The sequence below is a fragment of the Prunus avium genome, chromosome 3 (genome assembly GCF_965620075.1).
Source record: "Prunus avium chromosome 3, drPruAviu1.hap1.1, whole genome shotgun sequence".
Lineage (NCBI taxonomy): Eukaryota > Viridiplantae > Streptophyta > Magnoliopsida > Rosales > Rosaceae > Prunus > Prunus avium.
Window position 1 is genome coordinate 29,932,055 of NC_142286.1, and position 16,651 is coordinate 29,948,705.

General features: G+C 36.1%; 1 protein-coding gene and 1 long non-coding RNA gene across 2 annotated transcripts; both read right to left on the reverse strand.

Moving 5' to 3' along the window:
* Window positions 1–558: 558 nt before the first annotated feature.
* LOC110744489 (trifunctional UDP-glucose 4,6-dehydratase/UDP-4-keto-6-deoxy-D-glucose 3,5-epimerase/UDP-4-keto-L-rhamnose-reductase RHM1-like) lies at window positions 559–3,984 on the reverse strand. Its single transcript, XM_088250586.1, has 3 exons — window positions 3,797–3,984; window positions 1,429–3,016; window positions 559–1,328 (listed from the first exon to the last, which is right to left on the reverse strand). Exons 2-3 carry the CDS (start codon window positions 3,001–3,003, stop codon window positions 876–878), a joined length of 2,028 nt encoding a protein of 675 aa, XP_088106712.1. The 5' UTR covers window positions 3,004–3,016; window positions 3,797–3,984; the 3' UTR covers window positions 559–875.
* A 3,576-nt stretch (window positions 3,985–7,560) lies between these two features.
* Window positions 7,561–8,106, reverse strand: LOC110757275 (uncharacterized). The gene is made up of 2 exons (XR_002526774.2): window positions 7,903–8,106; window positions 7,561–7,770 (listed from the first exon to the last, which is right to left on the reverse strand). It is a non-coding gene; the product is annotated as an uncharacterized LOC110757275 (long non-coding RNA).
* Between the last annotated feature and the right edge of the window lie 8,545 nt (window positions 8,107–16,651).

Below are 16,651 nucleotides of genomic sequence, written 5' to 3' on the forward strand. Positions count from 1 at the left end.
TCCAAGAGAGAAATATTAGTGAGCCACATATATTGTAAACACTAAAGTTGTAGCCCTATTATTTTACGTAGTGAAAAGTTACTGTTGCTGCTCTCCGAGGACGTAGGCATGACCGAATCTCGTTAAATGTTGTGTCTCATCTACTTTACATGCAGCTCAATATTTTAGTATATCCCATTTATTTTACAACAATCACCACCAGGTCTATGTTTTTCCCCTTTTTTATTTATTTTTTATAATAGAGAACTCCAAGTCTTTTATAAAAATTGATTCATCAATCAAGTCTTGTGCCAAGGAAGAAAATTTTATATCAGTCTTGTGCCAAGAAAGAAAATTTGATCGATTGTGCCAAGGAAGAAAATTTTATATCATTCTTGTGCCAAGAAAGAAAATTTTATATCGATCAAGCTTTCAAAGTAATTTGGAATGTAATTCATAGTTAATCTGATGGTCCCACATAACATATTTAAATGAGATCATGTCTTCTTTTGTTTTTGATACAGACATCATTTATTTTAACGGTCCAAAGATAGAAATAGATAAACTTGTATGAATAAATTATTCAAAATTACATGTTCTTTATTACATATCCGAAATTACAATATGCCACAACTTACAGAAGACCTTTTAAAATTTAAATATTCTGAAGCAATTCCAAAGCTCCTTATCCAAACTAGAACCTACAGTACCAACTTGTGAAACAAACTTATAGCTATTACAGAAAACAAATTGAACCAATAGGATGAGACAGATGGATCATGACAATAATCACCACATGAAAATAACTAAACCCCTATTTCCCAGAACAAAATAAATAAATAAAATATGCATGAATTGGTATTGAGGTCTACTTCATGAAACACTTGAATTGCTGCTCAGCCAGAAAATGCCTTCTTGTTCGGTTCGAAGACGTATTTAATCAGTGATTCCTTGATTGGAAGCAATTCAGGGAACTCTTTCTTCAACTTAGATGCATCCATCTCATTGTTACTTCTTGGTGCAACAATAACCTTGGCTTGTTCTTCAAGTGTAAAGTTAGTCCACTTGAAACTGGGGTCAATGTACTTCTTGTACATCTCCAGAATCTCATTGTGACTCACAACGCCGGGGTTTGTGAAGTTCCATAAGCCCCTCAAGTTCCTCTTGGCCATCTCAACTGAAATGGGTAGAAGCTCATCCAAGATGGTCATGCTGTTTGGAATGTCAACCACTTTGTCGTACCGTGAGATCTTCGTGATGAAGTTGCGTGGATTGCTGAGATCGGATGATATTGGCATCCGGACTCTAAGAGTGCAAACATTGTCATATTCCTTCAAAAGCTCTTCAACCTGCCACAAAAATGGGAAAGAGAGATATCAGTTGGCAGATAGTCTGAAGTTTCTTTTCAAAATTGCAACAGTAATAGATATGGATAGTTGAGAAAGATACCATGGCCTTGGTTTTGGAATAAAATGAGCCAGTGAAATTGGGTGTGTCTTCCTCTTTGAACCCGATTCCTGATCTTGATGGATGGGCAGCATCATACTCGAAGATACAACCAGTAGCATAATTGATCATCAGGAGGTTGTGATCTCTGCAGACATCAGCCAAGGTTAATGTACCGACAACATTGGTCCGAATTGTTTCTGGTTTATGAGATTCACACCAATCCACGTTGGGCCTCCCAGTCACTCCAGCAGCATTGAAAACATGGGTTGGTTTAACGCTCTGAATATCAGCCAAGAGCTGTGACCGTTCCTGAAGACGCCCTCGTCCATACTCATAGGGTATCCCCTGCTTCTCACAAATCTTCCCAAGAAGGCCTCCAATCCACCCCGTTTTACCATAAATCAAAAACTTCAAAGATGGCTTCTGAGTAGATGGATTGTTCTTTGGAGGTGGAACAACCATGTGGCTCTCCCTAGAATCACTTGCTGACAAAGAGAAGGCAGAAGCGCCAGTATCAGTACCATCAAATTTTCTTTCAATTCCAGGAACCATGAGCATTTTTGGATGAGGAAGCAGTGCCCCAGAAACATCTCCCCACCATTCGGGATTCTTGACATACCAGTCCATCGTCTTCCTCAAACCCTCCTCCCACGAAGTCCTTTCAGACCATCCCAAGTTTTTCAGCTTCTGGTCATCCAAGAAATATCTTTGATCATTAAACGGCCTGTTTTCAACAAACTTTATTTGAGTATCTGGGTTCAAAGAGAAGAGTTGGCAAATTTCCTTAGCCACATCAACCACCCTCCTCTCTTTCTTTGTCCCAATGTTGTACACATGGCCTACCTCACCCTTGTGCAGAATGACTTCAAATGCCTCTGCTACGTCCTCACAATAGAGGTAACTCCTGACATTTGATCCATCACCATGAATTGGAAGAGGCTTCCCTTTCATAGCCAAGAGAATGAATTTTGGAATCATCTTTTCAGGGAACTGATTGGGGCCATAAACATTGTTCCCTCTGGTAGTTATGACAGGCAATCCATATGAACGCCCATATGCCATAACAAGCATCTCTGCTCCAGCTTTAGTTGCAGAGTAGGGGTTTGTTGGAAGAAGCTGAGAAGCCTCATGATTTCCCACCACAGCATCTTCGTCTGTCTCTCCATAGACTTCATCTGTGCTTACATGAATGAATCTTTTGATTTGACCAGTGACTTTGCATGCTTCTAGAAGAACATGCGTACCATAGATGTTGTTTTTGGTGAACTCAAAGCTGTTACCAAAAGAATTGTCGACATGGGTCTGGGCTGCAAAGTGCATTATTGTATCAATGGACTCAGTGAGAAGGATGAAGTTGACAAGGTCAGCACTGCCAATGTCTCCCTTGATAAACTTAAAGTTGGATGAAGACCTTGAGGGATGAAGGTTCTTCAAATTTGAACAGTAATCAAGCTTGTCAAGGACCACAATCTTGTACTCAGGGTAGTTCCGGATAAGCCGGTTGCAAACATGGGATGCAATGAAGCCAGCAGCTCCAGTAATCAGGATGTTCTTCGGTTTATACTCAGTAGCCATATCTCAAAGAGTTCTGCATAATCCAGCATACAGAATTTGACTCAGAATCCTAAAACTTCAACTAAAAGAAAGTATTGTAACAAATGCAGGAGAAAAAAGGTAATATATTACTTACTAGCATAATTAAAAGAAACAAACAGAAATAATAATGCAAATTCACGGACAAAATAAACTTCAACACTAGGTTTAAGGGTCAATTGCTGCATTAGTATTTCCAGGAAAAAAAATGTGTTACAAAAGTAAGTTTGTTTTGTTTGCAAATGTCACTGTACACCTTAATCCGGAAGGACTATCAAAATTTTAGCATTTCTCTACAATCAGCCTAAAAAAATATCGAAGAGAAAAAAACTCTTCCATCTGATGTTCACGTTTTCATGTAAAATAAGCTGAAAAAGACATCTAATAATTATAAAAAAAGAAACAAGCATTTCATTTTTCTAAACTTAATTTTTCAAAGAAGCAACCAGACCCCAACAATGCGAAGCATCCAAAGTACCAGTTACCCGGATCCATGAAAATTGCAGCATCAGACTGACCCAGATCGTACCCCTAAACAAATAACAACATTTTCCCAAAAAACAGACACTCACAAAGCAAACAAAGCACAACCCATATTGATTTCACTAGCGTAAACTCAATAAAACATGCTTAAAGCCAAATGCTTTCATGTATTAGCAGGAGATCTGGGTCTCCATTGAGGAGTTAATTCCTTGATTAACAGCTATTTAGACATGTGGTTAAGTAAATTAAACGAACTTTAATCGCAGAAAACATAGAAAGAGAGAAACTTTACTAGTTACAAGTTCTGGGTTGGACTGGATCTTGTGCTCAATTTGCAGCCTTTTAACTTCTGGTGAATTTAGGACAGGGGTGAAGAAGAACGAAGAAGAGAAAAGACTAGGAAAGAGAAAATGATATATGAGAGAGTGTGAGGAGGGAAGACTGTTACGGTGGGGTATTTATAAATACGCATCACAAGAATTGAATTTTTTATTTCTATTTTTGTATTTTGTATTTGCTTTTCTTGTTTTAAAATGTTGGAATATTTGATGTGTTTTTTGAAGGGGAGGTGGGTGGCGATATATTGTACGGTTGGGCCACCGATTTAAAGCTGCGTTATCGTCTGTGACTTTATGAGTAAGATAGAGACCCATAACGAAAATTGGTAAATGTGTTAAATGACTTACCCAAGTTGAGGTTTCTCAAAGGGAGCCATGATCACTTTAGGGGCAGGTAGCCCTTGGATGCAAGTTGCAACCTAATTTCATATAGAAGACAATGATTCACGTTTTTTTCAAGGATGAATGTGAATCCTTGCGGTAGAATTTAGGCTTTACGACTTGTGGGTGTAAGCTTTCTTGTGATGAAAGAGATAAAGGGAAAAATGAGTTATACATCCATTTCATATAAGTTACTTTCGATGATTATGCTCATCAATAGGTTCCGAGCCTCTACATTTACGTATTGTATATTTACCCGCATTTCGCTATATCTCAGCCATTTTAATGATCTAACTACTTAAAAAGATGTCACGTCATCAAGCTTTTGGTTAATTTGTTTTCCCCTAAATTAACGTTGAGCTTTAACTTTCTTGAGGTTCCTTTTTTTTTCAATCTTCGTGCCTTCAGCGTCTTTATCTGCGTTTACTATGTTTCTCATAAATCTTTCTCCAGCCTCTGTATACGATGGAAAATGGTTGCAGAAATCTTCAAGTCCAATCAAGTCAAATTAGTTTTTTTTTTCTTTTTCAGTGCACTTATATTTTTTTCTGCGCCTTTTGGGGAAGAAAGAGTGATGCCAATGAAAGTTTATATGATTCCTGAGTTTGAACTTTAATTAGAGTCCCTTCTTCTTCCTCCAATGATAACGAAAAAAAAAAAATCATGTTTTGATATCTTTCAATCACAAGTGGAAGGGGAGAAAATATGTGCAATGAAAAAAAAAAAGTTTTACCTGACTGGAGTTGAAATTCTTGCAATCATGGGAGATATTTCATTGAACTTCCATTGATATAAAGAATGGAGAAGGATGTACGATGAACAACAGGAGAAATACGCTCATGCCATGTAAAGACGCTCAAAGGCACGAAACTAATGGCATAATTGTTAACGTCAGTTGAAAAAGAAATTCCAAGTTTGACGACGTGGCATGTCTTAAGTGGTTAGATTATTAGGATGGCTGAGATGTAGCAAAATGCGGGTAAATGCACAATACGTAAATGTAGAGACTCGAGATTTCTCATCAATATAAAAAATTTAACTGCTCTATCGTGAGGTTAACGGAAGTATAAATTCCACTCAACCCTGCAATTTCATGTACCACAATAATTTTGTTTCGTTAGGCTGATCGACAAACAAATTAGTATGTGTCAAGTATAATTAGACTTGTTAAATTGAGGCACTTGTCATTTTAAGGAGAGAGACTTTGATGCAATAGGGATAACACTTTTTGCTATCTCCGACCAATAGTGCAATGACATACGGAATAACTTTTCCATATATCACTGCATTATTAGCTGGAGATAACAAAACAATGCAATCCATGTTACAGGAAATTTTTTTTTGCATTTTAAGTGAAGTATAAATTCAACCCAAATGTGTGTTATAATTTGAATAAATTAGTAACTTGGACGAAGCAATCACACAAAAGTTTTTCTGGGACTGAAGGGAATAAAACTACTACCCATGCCTTCATGACAAGTGTATTTACCTTTACATCTATCTTGATCATCAAACATAAACATAAAACGTTTACAATTTTTTTTTATAAAAAAACACAGCTAACAAAACATCTATGTTGTGTGCATAAATCATTAAGATCTGCAAAGGGGTTGTATCTTTCTTTTAAGCCTTATGTGTATTAGGTTTAATTACTCTAACGCTCCCTGAAATTATGGTCAAATCTCACATTGTCTCTAAAATTATGGTCAAATTTCATATTGCCCCCAAAATTTAAAGTGACCCACCAATGTTTTGTGTCCCATTTTGCCCCTTACCATTAACTCTGTTAAATAATCTATTAACTACAATGATGTGGCATGCATGAGACTCATTATTTTGACAAAGTACATGACATGTAAATGCCATGTGTAAAAACATTATGTATTTTGCTTGGGTTTTGTGCTAAAATAGTCATTCTTCACAACTCCATATAATATCTCTTTGTTGTCCCTATAATGTTTCTTTAATGCAAGAGGGTCTTCTAAGAATAGAAGTTGTGAAAAAAAAAAAAAAAAAGGTTATTTTAGCAAACTTCCCTATTTTTTTTCTTCAAAGAATGATGGCAGTTAAAGAATATGAAAAAGGCAACTGTAAAATTACTCTTCCAAAACAACCACCATGATTTGACAACCGATACGAATGCTCCAATTGACTAGACCGATGAGGTTGAGTCAGTAACTGAGATCTCTCAAAAGGTTCAAATGTCATTGTCAATGTCTGCAGAATTGGGCAATTCAATCCTGATCACAAATGAATTAGCCAATTTCACATTGTGGATGTCCCTGTTTTGCTGATGTTTTGCTTTTGAGCATGTTTCTGATCTTCAATTTTCATAGTCCATGTCTTATGCCAATATAAGGTGATAGAGCCCCCTTTTTTTTTTTTTTTGTCATGGCAAAATACACTTTGAATTGCAATGTTACACATTTCTCAATTCAATTTTTATTTATTTATAATTTATTAATATTTAATTAATAATTGATTTGTAGTTCAAGTAGTTAAGAGAGTTTATCTATGAATACGTGGTCCTGCCTTAAATTCTTCTTTTCCCTAATATTGTTTTTATTTATAAAAAAAGGTGTACAATGGTGATGTGAAGGGATTTGTATCGTTACAACCATTACCCATGTATCTGAGAAGAGTATTTATCCATACACCTGAGGTCTTAGATTCAAATATAATATCTGAAATAATGATCATAGACGAAAACATTATCAAGAAACATTACTACATATACGTCTGTATGTTTTACTATCATAACCTATTCAACCAAAAAAAATTTTGAAAAAAATTTATCCTTTTTTTAATATTTATTATGTTACTTCATATTGCATTTCTTTATTTTATTCTATATTTTTAACTAATCCATCTTTAGTCAAGGCATCAGGCTGTCTTCAAACAACAGGTCCAACATCATTTCAATTCCAAATTTTTGTTTTTTCGAAAAACATATCAAATTTCAATATTATTTTACTTTGTTTTCATTTCTATAGCAATCACGAGCATAGAGAACCTGGTTTATGAGATTAAGAAGACAAGCACTCCTCTGCTGGATAAAGCGATAATTGGATTTTTTTGGGACACGAGTAATTAACGCTCCATCTCTTCCCTCACGGAGCAAAACCAGCAAAAGAAGTTGAATGTCCATCCTTTCTACAAGAAATATATTGGGAGGTCAAATCGAATAATGAATATAGTAGGGAGGTGGAGTCCATGACAATATCTTATTTTAAGAAATTTAAAACTATGATAGATTATTGTCGGTCGTGAAAACATGACTAATTGTATTGTCGATATGATATTGATAAGGCGTTAATATCATCGTTGATGATATATCAATAACAAAACGTATCAAGATATTATCGATACATTATCACAGTATCAATTCATTTTTAACAAAGGACAAATATCTTGCACAAAGAATTTTTGAACTAAGCTAAGAAGACTACATCAATCATATATGTTGATGCACAAAAATAGTCGAGCACTTTTGGGCCAAACTTAAGGATGTTGCGTCACCTTGGGCTCTTTGGCATATGAGGAAGATCTGCAAGACAAAAAGCTATGGTAAGACCTTGGGCACTAGTGTGGTACTGGCTGAAGGCTCTCTGATGCTCAAGTTAGCTTAAGAACGGAGTGAATAACAATTTGGACAGAGTAAGGGCTAAGTAATAGTTACCTCATTTTGGAGACTTGCACCCCTTTTTATAGATCTTGGGAGGTGTGCACCTTGAGTGAGATTTTGATGTGGGACTGTGGACATTGCTTGGGAGGCTGCCACATGTTCTTTATCTAGCTTGATAAAACATGCGCCTTTCCTTGGTCGGATCGACAAGTTGTGTTGCCTAAGGCTCACCTTGCCTATGATTTGTGCAAGGTAAGGTTGCTGAAGACTCTCCTTACCGATGGTCGTTTTATAGGCCTCAATGCTTTGTCTGAGTTTTGCGGATTTTTTTGAAAGTACCATGTTTCACGTATCCCGAAATGATTGGCCGTTCAGATATAGTATAAACAATATATATAAACTATGCTAATTGCAAACACTCAACCTCCCATTTTCTGGGTATGAGCACAAAGATCCAAACCATCGACATTGAAGTATGATACATTTTTCTCCTCGATCGTGACATGGTACTAGAATCTCATCCCAAAAGATTCATTTTCTTTCTTCCAATTAATATTTTTGGCACGTTATTTCTCATTTGACACCTCACCTTACAAAATCTTCCTAACTTGGAGGAACCAGAAGCTTAATCAGCACATTAAATCAGGACCTACAATTTAGGGCAAGAGCTGATGTGACCGTACGGGCTCAGTTTGGCTCTGAACGCACATGGTCTTTGAGCCAATTCTCTTGCTAAAACGAAGGAGATAGATTATGAGATGCCACGTAAATGGTGTATGTGTACCTATCACAGTGTCATTGGGCCCACAAAGTTTGTGTTTTCCACAAACTTGAGCCTGGTAACATGCAATTTGTGGGCCCTCTTGGATCAAAGTGATATCGGCTAGGGATTTAAAAGTACTTGTGAAATAATTGAACACTGTGACATGACTAATCACTATAATAAAGTTTAAAAATTCCAATCCATGTGCGAAGAAAGGGATCATGAATAAGATAATAAGGCAATACGAATGTACGCAACCTACCATCTTTAAAACACACCTTCTGCAGACCCAGCCTGATGAACCCTGGGAGGCTTGTATGTAGGGCACCTTCTATAGTGCACCACGTGCACCCATGCACCATTTGTCCTTTATGATGTTCCCAGATTTTTTTAAAAATTGGTTACCGGTTATACAAGTTATCAAGTTTCCACTTTTTGAAAATGAAATTGAATAAGGGTCATGCAATTATGCCCTTCCTGTTTGGCAATTAGCATATGATTGGATAAAGATTTACAGTAGTTTGGATATGAGAGTACCATAACATTGTAAGAGGATCCTAAAACTTATAAGTTACAAGATTTGGGTAGCGATTTACAAGTTTTTGAACTAGGATTACAACATTAGGGTCATGCAATTGCATAAGGATCGTGCAATTATGCCCTTCCTGTTTGGCAATTGGCATATGATTGGATAGTGATTTACAGTAGTTTGGATATGAGAGTACCATAACATTGTAAGAGGATCCTAAAACTTACAAGTTACAAGATTTGGGTAGCAATTATGCCCTTCCTGTTTGGCAATTGCATTTTTGAAAATGCAATTGCATAAGGGTCATGCAATTATGCCCTTCCTGTTTGGAAATGGGCATATGATTGGATAGTGATTTACAGTAGTTTGGATATGAGAGTACCATAACATTGTAAGAGGATCCTGAAACTTATAAGTTATAAGATTTGGGTAGTGATTTACAAGTTTTTGAACCAGGATTACAACATTAGGGTTCACCTAATCCATAACGTTGTAAATACCCATTTACAAGGGTATTGATCCACATTACAAGGAACTGGTAACTCCGGACCATGAGGATGTAAATTGGGTCCTTATTCTAGTAAAATGAGGGTTTATAAGACTAAGGGCCGATTTTACAATTTTAGAATACGAGGGTACCATAACCTTGTAAGGAGGATCCAAAAACATGTAAGTTACACGATTTGGGTAGTGATTTACAAGTTTTTGTACCACGATTACAACGTTAGGGTTCTCATAATCCTTAATGTTGTAAATCCTTATTTTACAAGGATATGGATCCACATTACAAGGAATTGGTAAGTGCGGACCATGAGGATGTAAATTAGGTCCTTATTCTAGTAAAATGAGGGTTTACAAGATTAAGGGCCGATTTTACAATTTTCGGATATAAAGGTACCATAACGTTGTAAAGAGGATCCATAAACATGTAGGTTACATAATTTGGGTAGTGATTTACAGGTTTTTGCACCATGATTACAATATTAGGGTTCTCATAATCCTTAATGTTGTAAATCCTTATTTTACAAGGATATGGATCCAAATTATAAAGAATAGGTAAGTTCGGACCATGAGGATGTAAATTGGGTCCTTATTCTAGTAAAATAAGAGTTTACTAGATTAAGGGCCGATCTTACAATTTTGGGATACGAGGGTACCAAAACGTTATAAAATGGATCCATAAACATGTAAGTTACATGATTTAGGTAGTGATTTACAGGTTTTTGTACCACGATTACAACATTAGGGTTCTCATAATCCTTAACGTTGTAAATCCTTGTTTTACAAGGATATAGATTCAAATTACAAAGAATAGGTAAGTCCGGACTATGAGGATGTAAATTGGGATCCTTATTCTAGTAAAATGAGGGTTTACAAGATTAAGGGCCGATTTTACAATTTTGGGATACGAGGGTACCTTAACGTCGTAAAGAGAATCCCTAAACTTGTAACTTACAAATTTTTGGTAACAATTTACAAGGTTTTGCTCCTGGATTACAACGTTAGGGTTCACTGAATCCATAATGTTGTAAATCAGCCTTTTACAAGGGTATGGATCCATATTACAAGGAATTGGTAATGGTGGACCTTAGGGATGTAAAATGGGTCCTTATTCTAGTAAACAATAGTTTACAATATTAAGGACCGATGGTACCTTAACGTCGTAAAGAGAATCCCTAAACTCGTAACTTACAAGTTTTTGGTAACAATTTACAAGGTTTTGTTCCTTGATTACAACGTTATGGTTCAACAAATCCATAATGTTGTAAATCACCATTTTACAATGTTATGGATCCACATTACAAGGAATTGGTAATAGTGGACCTTAGTGATGTAAAATGGGTTATTATTCTAGTAAAAAAATGATTTACAAGATTAAGGACTGAGGGCACCATAACGTCGTAAAAAGAATCCCTAAGCTCATAACTTACAAGTTTTGGTAACAATTTACAAGGTTTTGCTCCTGGATTACAACATTAGGGTTCACGAAATCCATAATGTTGTAAATCACCATTTTACAATGTTATGGATCCACATTACAAGATTAGGGATTAGGAAGAACCTTAAAGTTGTAATCATGATGCAAAACCTCGTAAATCATACCCTTTTTTTCTTCTTTCCTTTTTTTATGGTATCAAAGGCAATTGTCAAACAAGAGACAAATTACCCTTAATCATTTCAAATGTTCCTTTTCGGAAATAAACTTATCCAAATATATAGTTTAATTTTATTTTGTATTTTCAAGATAAACTTATAAAGCATGCATTTCTAGGAATAAAATGTATAACATGATTGCAACCACGTTTGCAATAATGTGCATAAAATTCAATTGCAAGGATAGAAGTTACGAATTGCAAAGAAAAATACAATTGCATTCTATTAAGCAATGTTTTTATGCATTCTACTGAGTTTTTTGCACATGGATTACAATCGTTTGAACATACAATTAATTATGAAGGATTTATCATTAGTGAGAGATTCTACGTTTCATAATTGTGCAAAGATAATGATAATTGCAAGACTGAAATGCAAATGGGACTACCTTTTTATTTTTTTTTGGTCGAAATCGAGTTTCATTAAATAGAATGTCAAAGCTAGATTACATCAAAATGAACTCAAATAATTGAGTTCACACAAAATGTAATACAAACAGACATAGAGCCCACTATAAATAAAACTAACAAAATGCATAGAGCACACATAAAGGCATTAAGCCCATATAGAGGCCAAGAGCCTACATAACGGCAAAAAGCCCATAAAAGGCAGAAGCCCACAAAGCACAACACAACATTAGGAAACCCTAACACCATTAACAGATATGTGTCGCACAATCCTACAGCCAAAAGCAGCGCCACCATAGCAAGCCGACAACCACCAAAGAGAAACCAGTAACCAACAAAAAATGGTGGTGAGCAAGCCACCCCCTGGCGGCGATAAAAGAGAGGGGGGCTAGGGTTGGGAGCTTTTTTTGCTTTGTAAAAAGTTTATTTTCGATGTCATTGAGCTGTTAATATTGCCTCATATGCAAATGGGACTACTTTAATTGTCAATTGCACTACTAGAATGCAAATTACCCTACCTGATTGTCAATTGCATTGACAAATCACATATGATATTAACATTTTCAATTAATTGTGCACAAATAATGGCAATTGCTCGACTGAAATGCAAATAGTACTACTTTCTTTGTCAATTGCATGACTGGAATGCAAATGACACTGCTGGTTTGTCAATTGCATTGACAAATCACATATTGTATTTACTTTCTTAAAATTGAAAAGACTGCCAATAACATGACAATATGCATACACTAATCTCAAAATACAACTTTACGGTACAATGCCCATTCACAATGCTAATGGGATGATTGTTTCAATGGGCACATAAACTATGATATAATAGTCAAATTTACTTTAAAAGCTTATTCTCAATGGTACTATATCCTCATCAAAGCCAACATAAACTTCATTCATGTAATTGAAAGTATTGTTCAATACATTCACTCTACATTCTATTCTTTGTTGTTGAGCATCTCTAAAACTGCATAAGCAGCTTTCTCAACTTGTTCTTTGGCTTCCTCTAAGCCTCTCTTCTTCTCAAGACTCTACTCTTTGCACTTCTCTATCTCTTCGGTTATTCGGCCAGAGTTCTCATCAATTTCGCTATAAAAAAAAAAACAGATCGCCATCAGAACTTTATAATATGCAAAACGATCAAACAGCTCCTTGAAATTAAAATCAAAATTGAAAACTAACTCTTAACCACCTTGACGGCCTTAATTTAACAGAAAAAATCATCTACCTCAACCCCCAATTCAATTTAGAAGCCCTAATTCGACAAGCCTAATTTAATAGAAAAAACCCTAAATTTTGAGCAATAAAAATTATATATCCTTGCATTTAGCTCCTAAAACTATAATTGCAGGGTCATGAATCACTTATCCCTCAAATTAAATGGAAATCTCATAATTCACAATTCGAACTTTAACTGGTTTCGAGCTTATAAATACTTGACCAACTAAAAACAGACCAAATTTATATTCAAAAGTGAAAAAGATGTAATTTCATGCTAAAACATACCAAAACAGAGAGAGAGAGAGAGAGAGAGAGAGAGAGAGAGAGAGAGAGAGAGAGAGAGAGAGAGAGAGAGATAAATAAAATGCAACCAGATTATCATAAATTTATATATTGCAGACCCGAAAAAGGGCCACACCATAGAAAACCAATCATCTCAAAAGAAAGCAATTATAATGAATGTATTGCCTATTTCATCAGAATTTGTTACAAAAAAATTACATCAACAGCAACCAAACCACTTTTAACATTGTTGAAATAGGCTATTTGGTAATTTATTACAAGAAGTAACATCACCAATCAAAAATAGAGGAACTAATTTACCCCATCCTTCCCAAGGAAAAAAATAATCTGACCCCCATCAACCAAGATTTCATTTCATCATCACAAGTACGCCCAAAAATGATTCTGAGCCAAGGAGAATGTTAAAAGACCAAGCAGCTGAGATATTTTATAACACAAGGCAAAATAATATCTGCAACATCATGCATCCCCTTAAAATCCTCTATCAAGCATTTCAATTTACCCCACAAACCTCCTACAGCTCAATGAGAACAAAAGCCCCAAATTAACAGCAAACAAAACCTAATTCTATAAATTCAAGTTGAAATACAGAGGAATTGGAGGAAGCAACCACATTCGTACCTGATATTGATATGAGAAAGGGAGCTAGCTGAGATGGAGGAGCGCATGTGAAGTGAAGTTTTGGATGAGAGAGAGTTAGCAGAGCAAGAGAAGCTGACATTAATAAATCTGCATCTAGTTCAACAATAGTATGAAATCCTCACCTTGTCTCCAAATTAATGGTCCAAATACAAATTAAAAAGATCAAAACCTGCACAGACCATAGCCCAAAATTAAAACCTAAAACTTACAATATAAATTAGAAAACTCAAACCTTGAATAATTAAAATTATCTTTTGGCATAGGGAGAGTGATGCCCATAAGAATGCCCATCACTAAACTTTCTGGCTAAGATGGTTTCAATTTAACAAAATTGAAACCCCAAACTTTCTATTTCAAAGGATTCCCATCACGCACAGATTTGTGCCCACCCATGTTTGGTGCTCATATCTAAGAGAGAGAGAGAGAGAGAGAGCAAGCCAGAGCTATAGAGAAAGAGAATCGAGTGAGACGGAGAGTGAAGGCTGAAACGATTGAGAGAGAGAGAGAGATAGACGGCAGGGATCGAGCAAAATGGGGGGTTTAGATTGGGGCTGAGATTTTTGGTATGGGTTTGGTTTAGAAACGAAGCCTGGGAAGGAGATTGAGAGACCATGAGATATAGAGATGAGAGAGACAATTATGGAGAAGAAAGAGAGAGATACCTGAGAGGAGAGGAGTCTTGTTCGTCGCACTATCTCGTCATCACAGGAGGAGGAGAGGAAAGAGAGAAAAGTAGAGTTTTTGCTTTTTTTTTTCTTTTTACCTACAACAACGGATTTATCCGGTAACTAACTCAACGGTGTGGATAACTCCACATCACCAACTATTCATCCAATGGTTTATAACAGTTGGCGCATCCATGCGCCACGTCCACCGTAGAATTTTCCTGCATGTAGAACACTTGTCACAGCACCTCAATGGTATAGGTACACCCTGTCAGAAATCAAGACTCCATAGTTTCAAAATTAGCTACAGAGAGAAGAAATTAGCTAAAATTTTAGATGTAAATGCAACATTTAAATTCATACATGCAATTATGCAATCATAAGTCTAGAAACACAACATATCTTCACTTATCCATCACAAACTAGAGAACAACAAATACAAAACATAAACAACAAATAAAAATCTTATTACTCTTTTGTAGCACTAAAAACCAGCTACCTACTCATCACTAACAAACATCCATCCCCCCAATCTGCATGAAAGGAAAAATGAAATGTTACAAAACTCTTTAGAAACGGAACCCCACAATGAAGCCCAACAATGCATTCTATCCCACAACAAGTCTACCACACACCGACCCCCCACAACCCCCGCCCCCTCAAAATACCCCCATAATATAAGCTCACAGTTATAGAGTTACTTACGCTTAATTGCCTACGCAAGTACTTGTGAAATGACTGATCACTATGATGAGAGTAACATTACAGTTAATTGACCATGCGAGTAGGTGTGAAATATATGATAGAAATCGTGAACGATTGATCAAGATAATAAAAAAGTACCACGATTGACACTTCAAAATAGTGATCATGCACGAAAACATTATCAAGAAACATTACTACATATACCTCTGCATTGTTTTACTGTCATTATAACATCAATCTATAGCACCTATTCAACCAAAAATTCATCTCATTAATGGTTCAAAAAATTTTGTAGCATTTATATTCATACCATTTACTTACAAGCTCTAAATCTCAACCGTTTGTATTTCTAAATTTTCATCCAAACGGTTTGAAACAATGCTTAGAACCTGGTTTGTTGTCTATTAAAAGACTTGATCAAGTGCTTCACCATTTGTGTGTGATGTATATTACTTTCGTGAAGTCATGAAAAAAACGAGTTGGCCCTTGTTTTGAACTTACATAAGGGCTTTAGCATCTTATTAGAAAAAAGGATTTAGCACTGGCTTTCAATAATGTGATAGGCAAATTGCTGAGTTTATCACAAGCCTTTCTCAGCATTTCCCTAGCTTTCTTTAGCTGTATTAGGCCGAAATGAACTGTTGATACAAACAATAATCAGCATTTTCGAGAGAACCAGACTAGGGAGTAGGAGGCTGTTAAGCTCATAATTTCATACATATACATGCCCAAATTTACTTACTTCTTTTGCTTAGTTTCTTATAATTTTGAGTTATTTGCCTCCCTTTGTGTGTTTTGTAGGCCAAAAGAGCAAGAGAGCATAATTCATGCAATTCAAGCATGTTAAGGCCTAATTTGGATGAAGGGAAGAAGAGCTTAAAGACAAACTCATTTTGGCTACAGCCCCCTGCCAGTCCAGTTCCGGAGGTCATATTGCAAGCTTTGTTTCAGCAACCTACATAGCTCGGATGAGGCAACATTCTTCATGAAAGGTGTTCCAATGGGTGTATACTATAACATATCCAAAAGCCAGCCCCATTGGATAAATATGGAGTCTGTTACCTAGCAAACACTGAACCATGCTCAGGATGGATTTTTGTCAGCGAGCAAAACGAGTTAGCAATTTGTTTCGGCCTTAACTTCCTCCTCCGAGCTTGGATTGGGCCAATACTTGTGTGGTTGGATCATACACATTCTGAACTTCACAATGGACATCTTAAAGTCTTCATTTGATTCAGCCTAGCCCAATTCGTAAGCCCTTGAAATTGCTGGTCATGCTGACCTCAGGATGAGCTGGTTGGAAGCTTGGTCATGGTGAGCTAGGCATGAGCTATTGAGCTGGTTGGAAGCTTGGTCATGGTGACATGAAGATGAGCTAGGGCTGCTGGTGGGATTTATTGGT

Bases quoted from the DNA above. Each gene is read 5' to 3' on its own strand.
- LOC110744489 (XM_088250586.1), bottom strand. From the start codon at position 3,003: ATGGCTACTGAGTATAAACCGAAGAACATCCTGATTACTGGAGCTGCT. The intron at 1,329-1,428 runs GTATCTTTCTCA...TTTTTGTGGCAG, and splicing joins ATTCCAAAACCAAGGCCATG to GTTGAAGAGCTTTTGAAGGA.